The sequence below is a fragment of the Galeopterus variegatus genome, unplaced genomic scaffold, assembly GCF_000696425.1.
Source record: "Galeopterus variegatus unplaced genomic scaffold, G_variegatus-3.0.2 Scaffold8047, whole genome shotgun sequence".
Taxonomy (NCBI): Eukaryota; Metazoa; Chordata; class Mammalia; order Dermoptera; family Cynocephalidae; genus Galeopterus; species Galeopterus variegatus.
This window is the reverse complement of record NW_007734158.1, coordinates 7,169-27,800: the sequence shown is the minus strand read 5'-3', so window position 1 is coordinate 27,800 and position 20,632 is coordinate 7,169. Positions and strand designations below refer to the sequence as shown.

General features: G+C 47.4%; 1 protein-coding gene across 1 annotated transcript in view; it reads left to right on the top strand.

Moving 5' to 3' along the window:
- LOC103608141 (unconventional myosin-Vb-like) overlaps nucleotides 1-17,305 on the top strand; it is a gene marked incomplete at its 5' end in the record, with an annotated part of 75,034 nt that extends 57,729 nt beyond the window's left edge. The window contains 5 exons of the mRNA XM_008592583.1: nucleotides 1,441-1,584; nucleotides 2,829-2,910; nucleotides 6,612-6,719; nucleotides 10,726-10,835; nucleotides 17,036-17,305. Of these exons, the coding sequence (XP_008590805.1) occupies nucleotides 1,441-1,584; nucleotides 2,829-2,910; nucleotides 6,612-6,719; nucleotides 10,726-10,835; nucleotides 17,036-17,305 (714 nt within the window). The remainder of the gene's footprint in view (nucleotides 1-1,440; nucleotides 1,585-2,828; nucleotides 2,911-6,611; nucleotides 6,720-10,725; nucleotides 10,836-17,035) is intronic.
- Nucleotides 17,306-20,632: the final 3,327 nt, after the last annotated feature.

The following is a 20,632-nucleotide window of genomic DNA, read 5'->3' as shown; positions in this document are numbered from 1 at the left end:
GAACCCTCAGCGGGAGTGCCGCCGCGCTCCCAAGCGGTGCACTGTAGCAGTGCGCCACCGGGCCGGCCCCTTTTAGTCTCTTTTAATTTTTGAACTATGTTAATACACTATTTAATAAATTTTTGTTGCTTAAACTTTAAAGAGGTAGACAGACATAAACAGGAGCAATTAAAAAATAGCAATTCAGGGATAATAAAAACAGGAGCCCCAAGGGTGGGTGTTGCAGGGTTTTCAGTGATCTTCTGCACACAAGCACCCTTCACTTTGGCCTGGGATGCTTGTCCCTGTTTCCTGTGGCGGCTGCCTGGGCTCCAGAAGTCAGGTGGTGTCAGTCCATCCACCTGCCAAGGGGAATGGTGTCCTGGGGGCTGATCACGAGGCACCTCCTTGTCCTCTTCCTGATTTTTGCCTTCTGAGTCAACTGCCGACTCTTTGAAAGAAATGACTGTTTCTCAACCATTTTAGTATTTCCTTCAATGCCTAGGATCAGCATACGGCGGCTTACTCAGAGATCTTTGCGTGGTATCTGTGTCTTGGGTTTGTCTGGGCAGGAGTGGGGAGTAGGTTGGGATTTGGGCTTTTGTTTTCAAATTCTTTGTGCCTCAAATTTCTTAGACCACTGAAAAGTTATAGTAGCTATTTTTCAAGTGTTTTAACACCTAAAAATGTAAACACATGGAAGGGACTGAACTATTACTATATTCATTACCAATGCTTTAGCAATGTGATGTCTTGTAGAGTCAGTATTCATGCAGTGAGACCAACCATTTAGTCACTCGTTTTTTAAATCATCTAGCATCTGAACTGTGCCCTTGCTGCTGCATAAGAAATGATACCGAAAGGGTGATGGCTTCCTGATTTGTCCTAGTAATGAGGAGGGGTGTGTGTCAACATGTGCCCTGTTTTTAGGGGATGTCATTTATCAGTTGGGAGTGATGTGAGACTGCCTAGTCATGGAGATCTGATCAAAGTGGTTAAACACAGGGAAGTTTATTTTTCTCACAAAAAGTTCAGGGCTAGTGGGCACTGGGATTGGTTGTGTGGCTCAAGGATGTCAGAGCTCAGGTCTATGATTCTTTAGGCCTTTCCCTCATGGTCCCAAGATGACTGCTACATCTGTAGCCATCACATGTGCATTCCAGGCAGGAAGGAGGAGGAAGCTGGAGGGCATGCCTTCCGGCTGGTTAGTCCACTTTAAAATCTACTCATTACTCATTGTCCATCCTTAGAAATAAAGGAGGCTGGAAAATGAAGTTGTGCTTTTTTTGGTTTTTGTTTGTTTTAGCTCGGCCCATTGTCATCCCAATAGCAGAGTGGTTCTATAAGAGAAGAAGAGGCATAGAGAGAGACAGATGCTGCCACAAACATACAATCCAGATATCAAGAAAGCCCTCATTTCTTTTTCGTACACTTTTTTTTTCTTTCGTTTGGTCTGCACAGGCCATCGGCAATGCTAAAACCACTTGCAATGACAACAGCAGCCGTTTTGGAAAGTACATTCAGATTGGCTTTGACAAAAGGTACCACATCATTGGGGCCAACATGAGGACCTACCTGTTGGAAAAGTCCAGAGTGGTCTTTCAGGTGAGTGGTAGGACTTGGGTCCTTTCGTGTGTTGATTGAATCCACAAACATGTACTGAGTGCCTGTTGTGTGTTAGCCCTGTGCTAAACACCAAAGATACAGGAAAGAACAAGACTGTCCTTTTCCTTGTGGACTTTAAAGCCTTATGATCGGGGGTGTCATAGATAGTCTGTGGGTTTCAGATTTCATGGGAACCTTCTTATTTGGTAGGTTAAAAATAAAATTATACTCTGCCACCTACTTAGTTTTCTTTTCAAATAAGTGGAGTTCCCACTTCTTACCTGCCCAAGTACTCTTTCCCTCTTCATGACCCTTTTCCTCCTCCACCTGCCTTTTTTTGGGTGGGGTGGGGGTGGAGGGAGGTCCTATACAGAGTCCTCCAGCTCTCTGTTGACCTCCCATCACTGCAGTGAGGGGACGGTGCATGTCCTGGGTTGAGTCTGCAGCACACTTTTCTCCTGGGTTAAGTGGCTCCCAGTCCTGTTTTGGCTGCCTTCAAAGGAGGCACAGAATCACCTCAGCTGTATGTTTCTTGGCGACGTCTCCATGCTGATGCTTAGCAAACATGTAGTGAATTTTTTAACTAGCTCCCCACCCTTCCTCCCTTTTGCTCAGGTGTTCTCTGTACCTCACAAGTTGGCTTCACAACCCCATGTCTTTGATTTCACTGCAGCAAAGGGGAGCAGCCTGGGGGGTGGGGTGCAGGTCCGATGTGCTGCTTGGGCCTCCAGAATCCCCAACACCACTCAGCCAGTTTAAGGCCAGTCTAGATTCAAGTGTCCGTGAGAAGACCTGTCTCACTTGTGGCCCTTTCCTGACTGCCCAGCCTGACATGATGGACGAGTGTAGCTTTCACTTAGCTCCAAGCCTCCCAGAGCAGAAAAGCAGCTTGCAGAAGGGAAATTCTAGTCCGCAGAACATTAGCCAAGCAGCGTGGAAATCTGAATATGTACTTGTTGACTGACCCACCATCTGTGGAACAGCAATGACATTCTCTCTAGAAGGAAAGAGAACACATGCTTTTGCATATGTCAAGACATAAAAGTCCTCAGATTGGAAGAAGGCCCTGTAATAGCGAATGGAAAATTGGGAGGTGGAAATGGAAGGAGACAGAGGGTGGAGGAAACATCGGGAGGAGCGGCGGGCTCAGCCCCCACAATCTGGCGCACCTGCTATTAGAATGGGTGAGGGCCCATATGGGGGGGGTCACGGCCCTAAAACTGCTTCACTTTTTCCTCTTCCAGGCAGAAGATGAGAGGAATTACCACATCTTTTATCAGCTCTGTGCTGCTGCCAGTCTTCCAGAATTTAAAGAGCTTGCGCTAAGTAAGTGAGTGGGTGCATCCCCGTCCCCTGGGGCAGGCTGCTGCTGCAGAGAGGGGACAGTGGGGGGTTCTTTGAGGAGGAAGGGGGCTCTGCTCAAAGCCTTCTGTCATGGGTTCTTATCTTGGCTCTGTCTCTAATGTGGCCAAGTCCCTTAGGCCTCTGTGGACTTTGCTGCCCCACTAGTAAAGTAGGGTTAATTAATTGTACACAGGTCGCCTGCCATGGGAAGTGTGTAGGAGGATGAGAGGCAGGGGTGGAAAAGTGTTTTGCAAGGCATGAAGGACTTTGCATGCAGTATTGTTTTGAAAGATATGTTTCCACTTTCAGCATCATAAGAAATGTGTCCCAACAATAAGGATCTAGAGATTTAGCTAATGCTCATCACTTAATCATGTGTTAAGTCATATTTAAGGATCGAGACAAAACAAGAAAAGGGGAGTGGGGAATGAGGATAAATCAGGGATGAAGTGGGGATGGCTTTAGAGCCATATTGATGAAGCACGGGCATCACCACAGAGGATGAGACAGGGCTCAGAAAGTGGAACTCAGGGCTGTCGGGCTGTCTGATCTCCCCTGAAAGGTGTGGAAGCTTCTAGCACACCCATGCTGGAGCAATGGAGGGAGGGAGGAGGGGCAACCAAAAGTGCCTCTCGACTGGAGCCAGTAGATGGGTCACCTTGCTGTGCCCATCAGATGGGTGGGAACATCCTGGGTCCCCACCAATGCCGAGAGCAAGTTTCTGTTGCTTTAAGGCCTTGACGTGGAGCCAGTAGAGGTAGGCAACAGGCTTAGTTCTTGATCTCATTCCCTATAGCACCTCTCCTTGGGCTTGGAGACTTTTCCCCCTTCTCTGTGTGGGGCTTTGCTGTGGAGGGTGGACTGATGCCCACTTCTGAGTCTTCAGAGCCCACCGGTGTGATCAGGGCCAGCCTGGGGCTGAGCAGCACCCTGTCCTCGGCCTGCTGTCTGACTTTTGGAGCATGTGGGGAGGTCCAGTACTAGCAGAGGGTACGAAGAGCTGAGTGTCTAGACAGAGGTTGATTGTTGGTCTTTGTGCAGCTGTGAGAGAAACAGATCTCTGAGGCTTTGCTGTACCTAATACAAATCCTACCCATCCTAAGGGTCCAGCGAGCCAGCAGCTCGAAGTGAGTATTTAGACCTACCTCACTTGCTTCTTTCTTTTCTTCACTTAAAACATGCTGTTCAAATGCACAGAAGTCTCTGCAAGACCCCTTGGCCAGCTTGAATTTTGTACATTTGTCTGGGAATAGAGGGCACAGCTGGGCATTGTCTTCCCCCATCTTCCTCTGCCTATTGCTGGTGGTTGATTGCGTTTAAAATGGTCTCAGGAGGGATTTTTTTTTTTTTTTAAAGCCAAATCAGTAATTTGTGAGAGTGTGAATAAGTGATGGTAAAACCATACAGGTGTAAGGGGCCCATTTTCCCTTTAACACAACCTTCACATGGTAAGGAATAGAGCCCCTCCTTTTTCACTGGCACAGGTATATTGATACAGTTGTATAAGCATCCTCTGGCGTTATGTAGGTGAGAGTATAGCCTCAAGTGAGGTGCGAGCCTATGACCTTGTCCTTGATGGTCAGGTGCTCTGATCATTGGGTTTATACCCCCTCTGTGTTCTGTTCATTGCCTGATCCAATGTCTGCCTGACCCAATGGTGAGCCAGTTGATAGGAGGCTTTGTGGTATATTTCTCCTTTGAAATTCTTGGTACAGGGAGACCCAGACTGGAGGCGGAGATAAGTTGCTCTGGGATGGGATGGTCAGTGCTGGCCTCATGGGCCTGAAAGGAGAGTTGAGCTCTAGGCAGGCCACACAGGTGGGGAAGGCTGCTCCTGTCTAGATGTCTCTTATTAAGAGGGTCTGGAGAGTGATAATGACAGAGGTGATTGCAGACCTAAAGCAGATGAAAGGAGATGATGATTTTGAGTGGGTTCAGATCATTCAGCAGAGAAGGCTGTTACTGACCCAGGTGTCCCTGCAGTGATAAGCCTCAGTCTGAAGAAGTTACCCAGCTAGAGCTGAGTTTGGGAACTGGAAGCAGAGAAGGTGGGTAGTCTGCCTAACTCAGAACATTATGCAGAAGTGCTCAGGTTGTGTGGTCAGACTGGGATTATAGGCCGAATTCCTGTCACCTCATGGCTGGGCCTAGCAGTGTGTGTTTAGCAGGCTGGAGGAATGGGCAAAATTCAGTGTGGCTTGGAGTGTGGGATGCAAAGTGAGAAATGGGAGAGACAAGGAGGGGGAGGTAGGCAGAGACCACTGAGGGCATGGGTAAAACTGATGAGTGACAACATGGAAACTGGCACGTCTGTAACACAGAGGTAGGAAGGAAGGAACAAGCCATGAGTCTGGAGTGGGAGGAGGTGGCCACTTCACAAAGGGCCCAGGAGGCTGTTTTAGGGAGTTGACCTCTGCCTTGAGGGCAGTGGGACCTCTACAAGGGCTTTCTTTCATCAGGGAAGTGGTGTGATCAGTGACCAGCATCTTGAAGGTGAATTTGAAGGGACAGAAGCACAAGCAGGGAGACTGGTTCAGAGTCTTTTGCAACAGCCCCCAGACAACAGATGCTGAAGGTCAGACCCAGGGACAGTGGCAGTCAGGATAGAGAAAGGAAAGAGACTCCAGAATTCTTAGGAGATCACACTGGCAGGACGGGTGGTGGAGGACTAGGAGTTGCCATGAAACTGCATCTGAGTACATTCGACCGATGTGCCTCCAACTGTGCACACACAGGTCAAGGGAAGAGGCTTGAACTGGCATTTTCAGGGGAAGAGGAAAGCCAGCCAGTGTCCAGTTTTGGCATCCTGTCAAAATTAAACAGTATGCTCTTAGAACACAAAGTACTAGGCAGGGTGGTACCACACATGGTACTGCTTTGTGAAAGACTTCAGTGGCTTTTAAGGGTCATGTCGATAACATGCAATTATTGCCTTATATGCAGATTCCAAGTTCAGCCCTCCATTAAGAGTTGATTCTGCCATCCTCCCTGTGGTATGGATGCTACCCAGGGTGTGTGGCATTTTTTCCCGTCTGCTAGGGTTGGCTCTGAATGCTAAGACACAACCTGGGCCCCTCCTCACCAGCTGTCCCCAAGGCAGTATTACCAGAGGCCTGACTGAAGAGGAATTAAGCTGGGGTATGACAGCAAACATGTAAGGTCTCTACCTGCATTTGCTCGTGTGCCCAAATCGTTCAAGGTGCCCCAAGTTGGTAAAACAAACGGACAAAAACTGTCACCTGGATCACATGACTGCCCCTCATTTGTCGAATGAGATTGTCAGACAGTCTGAGATCGTGGAAGTCTGCTTTTAGGATGGGAATACATTCTACTCATGCATGTCAGATCCTTCTTAAAAACACATCTTTGGGGAATCCTGTTAAACTGGAGCATGTGTGACTTACTTATCTTCTGTGTTAATGTGTTTTTCCCATACCAGTTTTACCTGAGTGCAGCAGCATGTTTTGTCAGTGTGGTGTAGATTTCCCTTCTGTTCAGTTTTCTCTCCTACTTGCTATTGTGGAAAAAGAATATTTTGAAGGGTGTCACATCCAGCTGGGACTAAAGTTTGTTCTGGGTGGCATGCTGAGGCAGGGGAAGTCCTTGTGGGTCTCGGTCCGCAGGTGAGGCTGGGATGAAGCGCTCTCCTAGTGCCTCACACCTGACTTTCTCATCTCCCACAGCGTGTGCAGAGGACTTTTTCTATACGTCACAGGGAGGAAACACGTCCATCGAGGGTGTAAACGATGCTGAGGACTTTGAGAAGACTCGCCAAGCCTTCACACTCCTCGGTAAGGAGCTTCTGAACGGAAGGGACATGCTCATGGGGCTGACTTCAGGGAGGGTTGTAAAGCAAGGCCATGTCCACTTTGCTCTGGTGACTACACAAACTGAGGGGAAGCCCTCTCACCCTTGGTGAACGTCTTCTTACTCTTATCCGTTTCAGCCCTCAGACTCCAAATTGGAACTTTGTTGGCTTTTCTTAAAAATAAGGTTTTGAGAGTCTGTCTCCCAGGCACTGGGAAGTATCCCTTTTCACTCACACAGGCCATTGAAACCAATGGAGGAAAACCAAGGATGGCCATGTCTTTTCATGCAGTGGCCTGTTTTTAGCATCATTGTGTTCAAGTAGAAAGAGCACTCAACTGGGACCAAACCGCCCATGGACCACGGAATCAAAGTTGGAAGCAGACTCTGAAAGTCTGGTGGCTCTGTCACACATACAGTGTTAGTTCTGTTAGCTCTGTTCCCGTATAGAGCTTAGCATTGGAATCCTTGAAACAAGAAACTGTCCGTCATGGTCAGAAGGGGTCAGTAGAGCTGGAGGAAATTGCCCTCCCCCCCCACCATCCCCTGCCAATGTTGAGGGAGAAAAGCCCCCAAGTGACCAGGTGGAAGGTAAGCCTTTTTAAATTAGGAAACTGAAGTGTTAAATTCTTGGGACCTACAGCCAGAAAAAGGAAAGCTGGGGAAGTCGGCCTGGAACCCAGGGAGTAGCTCAGGATGGTCCTTGTGTTTTTCCCAGCCCCTCCCCCAACAGACAGAACATTTGGCTTCTGAGCCACGTGACTAATCCAGAGAAGCATATGTTGGGTTCTTTGGTGGGAGTCATGGAAGTTTTATTCAATGTCCTAATAAAACATGGCTGAACAAAGCACAACCTAATCTCTGTATGGGGAAGAAACCGGGCCCTTGTATGGTGAAATCCCAGCGCTGGTCACTTTTCTGGGTAACTGGTGCATACGTGGGGTTCGTCTTTTGTACCCATGAACTATCAGGAGACAGAAACCATAAAACATGGCTGAACAAAGCACAACCTAATCTCTGTATGGGGAAGAAACCGGGCCCTTGTGTGGTGAAATCCCAGCGCTGGTCACTTTTCTGGGTAACTGGTGCATACGTGGGGTTCGTCTTTTGTACCCATGAACTATCAGGAGACAGAAACAGGACACTAGATATTCAAACAGAGAAAAGTTAATATAAACAATTGTTAATTAGAGCAGTAGTAGGCGATTACTAAGAAGGATGAAAGAGGACTTTAAGGAGTCCAGAAGTAGTAGGTACAAAAGAACAGCTGCTATCTCTAGGGTGAGGAAGAACAGCCAGTAAAGGAGTTATTGAGTAGAGAGCCCCCACCCCTGGCTGAGGGTTAGACCACTTCTAGGAGGACGTGGCGTAGAAACTTGCCAGAGGATGTAGGCAGCACTGGTCCCTATGAACAGGCTGCAGTTGCCCCAGGGTGACCTGGTGCCAGAACTGCTCAGGAGCCCCGCTGATGGGGAGATGTGGCCTGAGGGCACAGATGGAGCTTAGCAGGGAGGCTGTTGGGCTCCCCAGATGAATGAGGACTGTGGTGGACCAGAACCAGGAAGTGAAATGTCTCCTGCTGCTATTACCTTGCAGACCACTATAGCGCCCTCTGTGGAGCAATGTTTACAGGGTCCAGCTCCAGTATCGTAAAGCAGGGTAGCGAGGGGAAGAGTCGAAGCTCGGCGGTAATAAGTTGATAACTGGCACTCCTGATTTCCCCAGCATCACGTGCCTGTCCTGTTCCCAAGAGGTGGGGGACAGGTTTGGAGAATACTTCATGTTGAGCAGGATACATTTTGACTAGTTTGTCAGAGAAAGGAGAAGGCTTCTGGCAGGTGCCCTTTTAGTGCTGGTGCAAGCAGTGGGCAGGAGCCTGATTTAGGAGAGGGTTGTTCATCCCAAGGCTCTAAGGAGACTGGATGCTTTAATTCTCAAAGTAGATAGGATTTGTAAAATTAATTATTTTAATAAGACTCTTTTCCCTATTCTTTAATAAACATGTCTTTAAAAAAAAAAAAAAAATAACCCAAAAAACAAGCCAGGGTTGGCAAACTTTTTCCTCCAGGACAAGATAGTAAATATTATGGGTTTCGTGAGCCATACAGTTTCTGTTACAACAACTCAGCTGTGCTGTAGTTTTGAGAAAGTAGCGATTGACAAGATGTAAGCGAGGGGGCATGACTGTGTTCTAATAAAACTTTATTTACTGAAACAGGCTCTGGGCTCTGTTTCCTATGGTGAGGTACTGCTTATTCAGAGACTCCCATGGTAAGAAGGGACTTTCTCGTCAGTGTAATGGAGGGACCTTAACTATTGTTTAATATTCATTCTGTATCACCACTTAAATTCCTACCATGACAGGATGGTTAGGCCTTTGGCAATTGACAAAGCCATTGGTTCCCAAGAATAAGGAAGGAGAGAGAGAAGCTTCTGCTAAGTGGCGTATCCCTCTTGCCCTGTGATGGTCCAGCACCCACTTCCTGAAAAGTACTGCTAATGGGACTGACTTGAGAGCAAGACACTCTAAGCTCGGACCAGACCCTCAGTGCTAACTCCTCGCAGGGGTGCACAGGTGTCTAGCTTCCTGCCTTGTTCTGGATACCAGCCTCTGGCTTCAACCTGTCTTCCTTTCATCAGGCTTATTCAGTTACACTGAACCAGGGCAGATGACTAAATTCTTTGGCCTCTGTATATGTTTGGGGTTATTGGACTATATAAAATTAGATATTCGAGTGATGCATATATTGCTGTAGATATGTGCAAGTACTTGCCGTCTGTGTAAGTCATTCCATCATTCATGTTTCTGAGCACCTGCTATGTGCCAGGCACCATTCTAGGCATTGGGGATACGATGATGAAGCAAGAATAGGGATTCGTTGTATGATTATAACTTTATTATTTTTTTTACTTTGTATGTTTTGAAATTTTACACAATAAAAATTAGAAATTAAACCCCTGCCCCTGTGAAGCTTACATAGTAGTGATCTTATAACATTAAAGCCTAGAGTTAATTCTCTTTAGCTCATGCTTGGGTTGTCTGCATTGTTGATTTCCTGGAGAAATTTCTTAATCCTAGCATGACACATCTGTGCCTCCCGTGTATATAGGTGTTACTGGCTTTTTAAAAAGGTTGAGTAAATCATTGCCTTAACAAGTAACTGCAGCTGGGGAAAAACAGAGGGAGCAACTGTAATTTCTTATTCTGAGTGATAGGTTTACTGGTGTTCATTTTATCATTCTGTAGCCTTTTTAAAAAAAATGTCTGAAGTATTTTGTAATTTAAAAGGAAATAACACCTTCAAGCTAAATATAAATTGTAAGAGGTTACCCATGCCTTTGATAAGTCATGTAGGTAAACAACAAATGTGACAGGAGGTGTTTGCTGCCACAGTGGATCTACGGCAGGTGCATGTGTGACAACGGTGAAGGCACAGACAGGGTGGGCCCAGCAGCCCTGGTCTGGGAGTGGCCAGGAAGCCTGCTGACCAGCCAGCTCCTGCCACAGCAGTCCCAGGAGAAGTTTCTCCTCCTCTTCCCCTGTTGGCGCTGTGGATGTGTGTCACAGATGTTTGTAGGATATTATGTTGGTATTAAAAAAAAAATGACTGCAAATAAATGACCATTCTTATTAAACTCATAAAAATATCCATAAAGGGCTTGGTTGAAATGAAGTTCAAAATGAGTCTGCATGATTGCTGCCTTTCCTTTGCTCTTTGAGAAGTTAAAATGGTAACAGGACCCATCTGGTGGTGTGATCAGGACAATCAGAGTGACGATATTTCCTTTTTAGTCTAGGGAGGCCCTTTGCCCTCTGAGCTGTTACCATGAGTGGTGATTACCTGGTGAGGAGTCTGGCTCATCTTAGGAGTCATTGGCCCAGAAAGGAAAATCCAACCTTACTTTTTTCAAGTCCTTAAAAAGGGTAAAATGTCCTTTCCATCCTCCCATGGCTATCGAGTGTCATTCATTTATTTTCTTTCTTTGCAGGAGTGAGAGAGTCCCATCAGATAAGCATTTTTAAGATAATTGCTTCTATCCTGCACCTTGGAAGTGTGGAGATTCAGGCTGAGCACAATGGTGAATCCTGTAGTGTATCAGTAAGTTGCACAGCTGCACCAGAGATAAAATGGGTGCAGTTTACTCTGTTCTTACGGTTTGATATGACTGAACGGTGTCTCTACACTTGGAGGACGTTCATAGGTTATTCATTCTTAGCAGTAATGATTTCTGTTCTCACTGATAATTTTTCAAAAGAACCAATCCTTTTCAAATCAGCTGCCCTCAAACTTCTGTTGCCAAGGGCAGGGAATTTAGTGGCTGTTCAATAAATTCTTTTTGATGGGTTGATTTTCCAAGTACCCTGAGGTACATGGAATTCTATAACGTGTTATCAATCCACTGAGTGCTTTCTGAGCTCCATACTGAAGCCCTTGCTGCAAGGAGATGAAAGACCATCGGGCACTGTACTTGGTGACTGCCTCACAGGAGCTTACAGTTTAATTGCGTGGACAGGACAGGTAACAATTGCCAAGACTCTGACAGTGCAAGGCAGTATATTAAGGGATACATTTATGTGAAAGTACTACAAACAGTAAAGGGCTCCATAAATGCTCATAATGGAGGGTATTTTCCTCGTGCCCAGCGTAGTAGCTGATATATGATAGACGGAAAATGTCTGAGTGGGTGGATGGATGGTGGAGCAAATACCAGTGTAGTAGTACAGATGGCAATTGCTGAGCACTCTCTGGAATTTAATGGTGTTGGGCTAGGCTAAAACTGGTATTCTGACCTTGAATAGGTGAATCTGCAACTGTTTATTATATACCTTTTTTGTGCCTATTTATGATTAAGTCCTGGAGAGGTACAGGGTGTGATTCCTGTTTCCATAGACTTGGAATTTAGATAACCAGATGCTGGGAAAAGACAAAAGATAACACTACAAAATATGAATATGGGCATGTGTCTGTGCCTCTCACAAGCTGATGCTTAATTTAAAATTGAGTGGGCCTTTATTAACCTCCTCCTGTTTGTCTAAGGTTAGGAGTTATTAGAAGTTCAAACTGGCCCTACCTTTAGAGAGGGAAGGTAGCTGGGATCCCTTCCTTCCCCAACATGTTTTCCCTAAATGAGCGATAGATCTTGGGTAGAGGCCCCTGGGCCTGCCACCATCCTCAGCATGGCATCTGCAGCCTCATAAGAGCTTCGAAGCTCACCCACCTGGGCCCCGTGGGAAAGGAGGGAGTGTTGAAGCTGGCAGTGTTAGGTGCTCCTGGAGCAGTTTCTGACATCTGATGTTTATATGCATGTGTGCCCTGGAAGCAAAGCCTGGCAGTGGTGCTGCTGTGAGAGGGACCCAGGTGTGTAGAAGAGGATCTGTGCCATGTGGGGCGAGGGATGGGCCTCCAGTGCAGGCCAAGCCTTCCCCTGATCTGAGTCTTCAGGGCCAGTGATCTGTTGCCTCTGATGTCCTTCCTCTAATGAGGAAGGGATAGAGAGTCCATGCCTCCCCCAACGTTCACACGCCAGTGTCCCAGGGTTCTGTAGGGCAGCAGTACTCTGCCAGGGGCCAGGGACTGGTGAGATTAGGAATATTTGTACTGACAAACTGCTGGTTTAGGCTGCTAAGATGCAGGAGAGATGACAAGTGTTCCCCTGGCCTCCCCCGGTGCCCCCTCTTTAGGTTACATCCTGGTCGCACACCTGGCTTGGATTCTTACGGCAGCCTGTACCTCTCCTTCGTGGCGCTTCGCATCTTCGTTTGCACTCATCGTGTGGCTATTTGCTGCCTGTCTCCTCCTCTTTGAGACTGCAGACTCTGTCAGGGCAGGGACCATTTTTGTTCATGACTGTGTCACAGCCTCCAGCACCCTGTCCAGCACTCGGCAGGCACCCAGCATGAGCATGATGGAGGATGTGAGGCTCTGCAGGACTAGGGGCTGATGCAGACGAGAGCAGGAGAGGCTGAGCAAGTCTGAGATCTGGGTGGGTTGATGGGGAGCAGAGGGCTAGGGGCCAGGAGTAGCACCTGCTTGGGGTGGGCTGGCACCAGGCCTCTCTCAAGGCTGTGAGTGAAGTGTCTGATCTCACAGCTGATCCCCACAGCCAGCCTGTGAGGTGGGAAGGAAGAGTGTTTACTGGTGATTATTTCATCAGTGCCTGTTCCGCGACTAGACTCCAGGGCTGCATCTGCTATGCTTGGTCTTCTACACTGAGGCACGTTGGCCCCTGCTGAGTGTTTGTGGACACTGGGCGCTCCAGGGCCCACTTGGCACACAGGTAGTGAAGGGAGGGGGAGAAAGGTGGAGGCCAAGAGGGGGTTGGGATCCCACAGGGTACAGTGGCCTTTCTTGCAGATGGCTTTTGAATGCAGGTACATGGTCTAGGCTAGTCTGGTCTTGTTCTGTAATTAGAGGCTGGGTAGAGAACTAGTGGAGAGCAAGAACTCTGGGTTCAGATCCTGGTTCTGCCATTTACAGGATGTGTGATTTAGGGCAAGTACCTGACTTTTCTGGGTCTGTCTCCTCCTCTGTGGAGCATGGGTGATGTCTACCTACCTCTGTGTTGGCATGAGGATTAAACAGAATCCTGCATGGGAAGGCCTGAGCACAGAGCTCATGGTGATTGAGTTCTTGACTGTTACCAGCCTTGTTGTGAGAGCCATAGTGGGCCTTAAGAGTGTCCCTCTTGCTGTACAGGGGAGGAAAATATAAGGCCCAGAGAGAGGAACCTCTTTCTCTAAGGTCAGAATGACAATTAATGGCGAAGGCGGGGCAGGACCCAGTTGGTGGTCCTTCCCCTACGCCGCTGCCAGCTTAGCTTCTTCGACTGGACTGTAAGTCCTTGGAGCTGGGGCTGTCCTCCACTTGCCTGGTGGCCTCCCGTTGGTGCCTGGCATGGTGCTGGGCACAGAGTACATGCTTGAGAAATGCATCTCTAAGTAGTTGCCCCCAAAAGTCCCTTTCTCAAACGGATTTTGGTTTATTCCTTGGGTACATAGCGTGGGCCTCCTATTGGAAAGGCTGTCTATCCATAAGTAGTGTACCTTCTGCTCAGTAGTTTGTATTTTTAATTAAAGCATGAGAACGTGTTCCGAGTCCTTGGAGCTGGGGCTGTCCTCCACTTGCCTGGTGGCCTCCCGTTGGTGCCTGGCATGGAGCTGGGCACAGAGTACATGCTTGAGAAATGCATCTCTAAGTAGTTGCCCCCAAAAGTCCCTCTCTCAAACGGATTTTGGTTTATTCCTTGGGTACATAGCGTGGGCCTCCTATTGGAAAGGCTGTCTATCCATAAGTAGTGTACCTTCTGCTCGGTAGTTTGTATTTTTAATTAAAGCATGAGAACGTGTTCCATGATTGCCAGAGTTACCTTAGAGATGCAGCAGCATCCAATTACTTGGACACCACAATCAATTTGTTTCTTGAATTTGGCAATATGGGCCCACAAAACTAATCTGCTACCTATGGTGTTGGCTGTTTTCAATGGATTTAGTATCATTTAATTATGCCTACATGTAATAGCATGATGCTAAATTAGTTATCATCTTCAATTGACAGGAGGGGGTGAGACGGAACAGGCCATGCCCCACCGCAGTGGATGGAAACCTGTCCCCAGGGCGTTAGCCCACAGTTCCTAACTTTTGGTCCTTTCTCCACTGTGCTCACAGTGTGAGACACCATGGAGGGGAGGGTGCCCGTGGGCAGCTCTGGTGTGGTCATGTTTGCTGCTGTCAGGGTATCCATCTGCACTGCTGTGCCTAGCAATTAAGAATTTTTTGGAAATAGGTTGGATGAGCAAATTGGACACTTGCCACCTCTGAACTTGTTGTCTGCCAAGCAGTCCCTGGGCACTTATCCCTGCCACATACAGCTTCATGTGGGGGGGAGGGGAGGAGAGATGGGGGTGGTTGCAGAGTAGAAGGCTGCTGACCAGAAGTGGCCATGGAAACCCTCACTGCTAAGTGAGCGTGCAAAGACGGGGCCTCTCCACACCCACACAAACTCAGCCCAAACCCAGCTGAGTCTCCTGCCAGTCTGGGCTTAGGAGCTCTGGGCACAGGTCAGGGAGTCTCACTTAGCCTGGATGTCCTCATCGGAATCATAATGGGGGGTGGGTTAGGATGGTAGTTCTGAAGGTTTGCAGGGAATCCCCTTAACCCCTAGCCAGTTTCTTAGGAACAGAGGAGTTCTTTGGTCAGATAATTTCAGGAAATGCTCCTTGAAATATCTATCTCTGGGTGCTTACAAGGTATGTTAACAAACCAGCCTAACTGTGTTTAATCTGGTGCCATCCTCCCTCCCCTTTTGTTAAGTAAAGACAATTAATGTTCTTTGCAATTACTGTTCCACAAACCATACTTTGGAAAAACATTGGCTTTAATGATTTGGGGAGGCTTTTTCCTACTCTGACATTCTATTATTTTATAATTGTGTTTGTTCGGGGGTAGATGGATTTTAAATATCTGTAGGAGAAAAAAAGGCCTACCGATATGGTGTTAAGGGGGAAATGATACAGTTATCTGTGTTAATTTTCACTGAACAAGCCTTCATTTAAATCTTACAAGGTACCCTCATCAGAAAATGAGTCCCACAAACAATTTAGAGCCATTAAGAGGTGACACATCATGTTCTAAAGGATTCCCTTCCAGCCTTAGAGTTCATAAGCTCTCCAGCAGGCTCAAGACTGGAGATATTCAGTTCTTCCTGATGAATTTCTAAATTCCCTCTAGGAGGGAATGAATGATGGGTGAGAGGAACCTCTGTGGATGAGCAGGTTTTCTGTGGGGTGCCCTGAATGGGCATCATGGATTATCCAGGAGAATTCTACATTTTGGTGGAATAACATAAGACCCTGTGGGAAATTTGGTTATCCAGTGGCCCAAAGGCCAGGTGCTGTGTGATAAGTATTTTAGGTAAAAGAGGGTCAAGGCTCAAAATGTAGCTCATAGAGATAGCTGGATGGGTGGGTAGGAAGTAGGTACATTGGGTTGAAGGGGGCTGGTAGGAGCCCTGAGCCCAGGGGGCCTGGGTGAATTGTTGCGCTTCTTTGGGGACTTAACTGCTTACTCGTATGGAAGCAGCTTAAACTGGAGGAATCCAGTTTCTTTTCAGCCACAAACATGTGTGATGTTATCAGTGAAAGTGTTCCAAATGATCTTCTCAAGTCAAAATTTGTTCCATTATTTTTGCCATGTTTCCTAGCTTTCCACACTGATTAACTTTTTTCCCAAGCAGTAAGTGCTCGCAGTATGTAAAACAAAGTTTAGTTACGTGTTTTTTAGTGTCACTGACGCTAAGATGAAAGAGAGCCTGCTTGGGAGCATAGACCAGGCAGTGTCAGTGCTGGGAGGCACATCGTCCTGTTCCTCACCCCAGCACTTATGAATACATCCATTGGCTTCAGGTATAATTTGAAAAACTCCTCTCCTCTCAAGGTGATTCTCATGTATCCCACCCACCCAGAAGAGAATCGCTGACCTGGTCTATCCACGTAACTTTACAGAAGAGGAAACTGAAGCCTGGGGAGAGAAGTGGCTGAGTGCCACCTCCCCCTTCGGAGCCCATGGTTCATGTCAGAGTGCACAGCAAGTTAGACGGGGGCTGGTCAGAGGTGACACTTTTAAGAGAAGAATTCTAAGCAGTGAAGAGACCTGCTCCCGGGTTGTGGGTAAAGCACTGTGTGTGGACCTCTGCAGATGCAGGCTGTCTGTTCAGTGTGACTGTGCTGCCTGCTGCGCCTCACTCTGAGTGGATTATCTCTTTCTGAGATATCAGTTCTCATTCTGCTCCCTTCACTTTGGGACTCCCCTCCTACCAGTTACTCAGCAGCAGCCTGGCGATAAGATGCAGGCTGTCTGTTCAGTGTGACTGTGCTGCCTGCTGCGCCTCACTCTGAGTGGATTACCTCTTTCTGAGATATCAGTTCTCATTCTGCTCCCTTCACTTTGGGACTCCCCTCCTACCAGTTACTCAGCAGCAGCCTGGCGATACAGGAGGGGACGGGGGAAGTGGAGAGGGAGCTTTGTTTATGAAAGCCCTGATAATTCGGTCATTGGCAGGTGTGGTGATGAGTTTGAGCAACACTGGGCTCTCGTTGTCCTCTCCACTTAGCAGTGTGAGAGTGCGCGGGGCTGCTGGGGCTGCTGGGGCTGCTGGGGCAGCAGCCGGCATGACGGGGGATTCTGGAGTGCTGGGAGGTCTTGGGTTTGGCGTGTTTTCCCTCTGGGCAGGAGGGGAGAGGACGCAGCGTGTGGGTTGTCCTCTGGGCCCCTTCTGAGCCCATCTTCCCCTGTCTTCCCCAGCCCCAGGATGAACACCTCAACAACTTCTGCCGACTGCTAGGTGTGGAACACAGTCAGATGGAGCACTGGCTGTGCCATCGCAAGCTCATCACCACCTCGGAGACCTATGTCAAGACCATGTCCCTGCAGCAGGTGGTCAACGCACGCAATGCCCTGGCCAAGCACATCTACGCCCAGCTCTTCAGCTGGATTGTGGAGCACATCAACAAAGCCCTGCACACCTCCCTCAAGCAGCACTCCTTCATCGGGGTCCTGGACATCTACGGGTAGGCCTGCCCCTGTCCTCCAACTTTTCATGCCACCCCCTGATCATTAGTGTCTTCCCAAGGGCATTTAAGAGCCAACAAGGGCCTTGGCAGTCTTCCTGCTGGTTCTCAACCAGGAGAATTTAAAATTGGGGCTGAGGGGGCACGTTTTTGGTTGTCACAATGACTGGAGTCACTACTGGCCTGAGGCTAGGGATGCTAAGTGTCCTACAATATATAGGACAGTTGTAAGGAATAATGGACCTTGTCAAACACCAGGCTCACAGAGGGAACAAGGCAGCCAAGGCCCAGAGGAAAGTGACTTGCCCAACGTCATTCTGGAAGTTACTGTGAGGATAGAACTTAGATGCAGGTTTTGTGTCTTTTATGTTTTATTTCAGTCTACCATTCAACCTCATTGCCTGTATCATTAGTCAAGGTGATTATTTTAATACCATGACTTTGCCCAGTACTGTACAGATTTGTGAAATTTTCTTTTTCAAAATTCTAACTTAATTGAAAGGACTGTTACTTCTAAGAGCATATTTTCTGCCGGGATAGGCAGCGTGGCATGGCGGGAAGTGCATGTGACTGGTCATTGGGGGCTACCATTTGTACCAGTGCTGCCACCAGCCAGCTGAACGACTCCCTGCAGGTCACAGCCCCTTTCTGGTCTTCAGTTTCTGTAGCTTCAAATGAAGTTTTGAGCCCCAGTCTCTCTGAGATTCTTTCCAGATCCTTCTAGAATTGTTTGAAGTTATATGAACTGGATTGCAACCTCCCTTGCACTTTTCTGACCAATGTCCTACACTCAGTAAGCTAATAATAGAGTAAATTCTTCTAGATCTTTAAATCACAGAAGTCACGGCTTCTGTCCCAAAATAGAAATTCAGACCCACAGAAGGGCAGTGTAAGAACAGCATCGCTCTGCTGAACACAACTGCTTAGTGGGCTGAGACCCAGCTGGGACTTGCCTTATGATGAGGGTGGAGTAAAGGAGAACTCCCCATGCAGACACGGGCCCCAAGTTACAGCTTGGTGGTGTTGCTCATCACTGCCTTTCACACTGAACCGTGCTGCATGCTGTGCAGGAAGAAGAATGAAACTTGGTTTCTGGCATCACAAAGGCCTCAGGAACGTGCTAAAGAGTTTAGTTGCATGCACAAGTTAAGTAACACAGGAGGCATCAGAAGAAATTATAGAAGGGCCCATTTGAGGGTTCAGACAAGTTGTGCTGTGCAAGTTTCAGGGTTGGGGAGACATACTTGTTTGCACAGTCAGAGAAAGCTGTACTGGGGAGGTGAAATCTGAACTGGATTGTTTAAAGAGAGGGAGTAGAGTATGGGAAGTGGGGGAAGCACCTTTGGGAATGGGAGCATGATCAAGATGGGAGGAAAAAGCAGAGTGAAAGACAACCGCATCCTGGATGAGGAGCAGATGGTGGGGAGCCTCCCTGGAGAGGAGTGGGAGGGTATGTCGTCTCTGGGGCTCTTCAGGGTGTCAGCTGAGTGGCCAGGGCTGGCTACTCCTCCTTCTGGTCAGCCAGTGGCTGCTCCATGTTCAGCTCCTCTAGATGCTCTTGGGAGAGCATAGAACAGTCTGTATTCTCTGGGAACTTACTGCTTCATCATTAATTAATTCTGTGTTATTCTTCTCTCTACCTCAAGTGTTTTCAGGTAATTGGATTTCCCAAAATACTGACCATTAGGGGGTTACCTTCTGAAGTAAGAACTGGAGAAACCCAGGCTGCAGCAACTGACCCAATTCCCTTAATTGACCTGTACAAGAATCTAATTTTACTAAGGTTTTGATTTAGGAAGGTTAACATGCAGACTCATTATTGACAACAGCATGTAAAAATATTATGACTTCAGTACTACTGATATGTAAAATATCGTGCTTGAGTTCTGTTGTATTCATGTATTTTCTTAACAGTGCTTTGAATTTAAATAGACTGGTTCCTCCCTTCCCAGGGATCACCAGTGGAAGGTCTCTGCTTATTGATGGGAGGCCTCTGTGAGTTGGGCTCCTGGTGTTGCTGAGTCTGCAGATGTCAGCTAGGTTTCTACTGGAATTTTGTGCTTGTATTTGCTATTTAATTTTTGTAACTGAGCTTGTTTTCTCTAAGGTCCTGTGACTGCTCAAGGGGGAGAAATAGATTGCAGGGAAGCCTTGTCTTTGGTTTGAAAGGAACAGTTACCCATGGGTGGTGTGGCAATGTAGAAGACCCAGTCTCCTGTTTCCAGTGCCAACTTCTAACCTGTGTGTCTCCCTCATCTCAAAGTGGCACATGGGTGCCTTTGAAAACGTCTGACAGCTGCACAGTGAGAGCAGGGTTCCAGCACAGGGCCATGCAACACAGGCCCACGCAGCATGGGGCCACTTACAAGCCCTGGGGAGTTCTCCTACCCCTTGTGCTTCTTTCCAGGCATGCTGTGCTCTTTTCTTTTCTCTTAATCCTTGTTCTTTCTCAGAAGTTAATTTACTTTATTTCAAACTGTGTCATAAAACAGTCATATTTAAAAAGTGATTTAGTGTCCACCTGGAGAGAAATAAATGCCTAATCACAGTTACTCCTCTGTATCTGTGTTTAGTGCCATGTACACACCCTGAAGGCAGAGTTAAAGATAGCAAGTTAGATGCAAGGTAGATTCAGAATTAACAAGCTAGCTAGCTGTCTACCTGGGCTATTTGTTGCTAAGAAAGCACTTACAAACATTCCCTAAATGTGTACAGGTTGAGTACCCCTTATCTGAAATGCTTGAGACCAGGAGTGCTTTGGATTTTTCCAGATTTTGGAATGTTTGCATAACACTTACCAACTAAACATCCTTAATCCTGAATATGAAATGCATTTCCTTTCAGTGTGACCTTTGAGTGTTATGTTGGTGCTTAAAAAGTTTTGGATTTTAGAGCATTTCAGATCTTTGGATTAGGGATGCTCAACCTGTATATGCATGCTCCTCAACAATCTGCTCTGCCAAGAAATCATTGTATAAATGTGGACTGGTCGGGACTCTTTTCTGGTCAGAAGATATGCAGTGAACTCAGATTAAAATCAACAGTTTAACCACAGGAGAGCAGGTGGCTTGAGTCTGGAGGTACTGTTTCTAATCTATCAGGTTACTGACATCATTTCTTAATCTGGGAGAAAACCTGATAATGTGTGAGCCATTTACTGTCGTCTCCCCTTCTCCACTCTCCATTATCTCGCTTGTTCTTCAAGCCCAAGTTGGGGGGTGGGGAGTACCTTGCTACCCCTAGAGGAGTCCTTGGGCTGACCTGATGTGTGATTCTCTTACTTTTCCATGTCCTTGTGAGCAAAGGAGCAGCAAGTGTGGGAGTGGAGAGA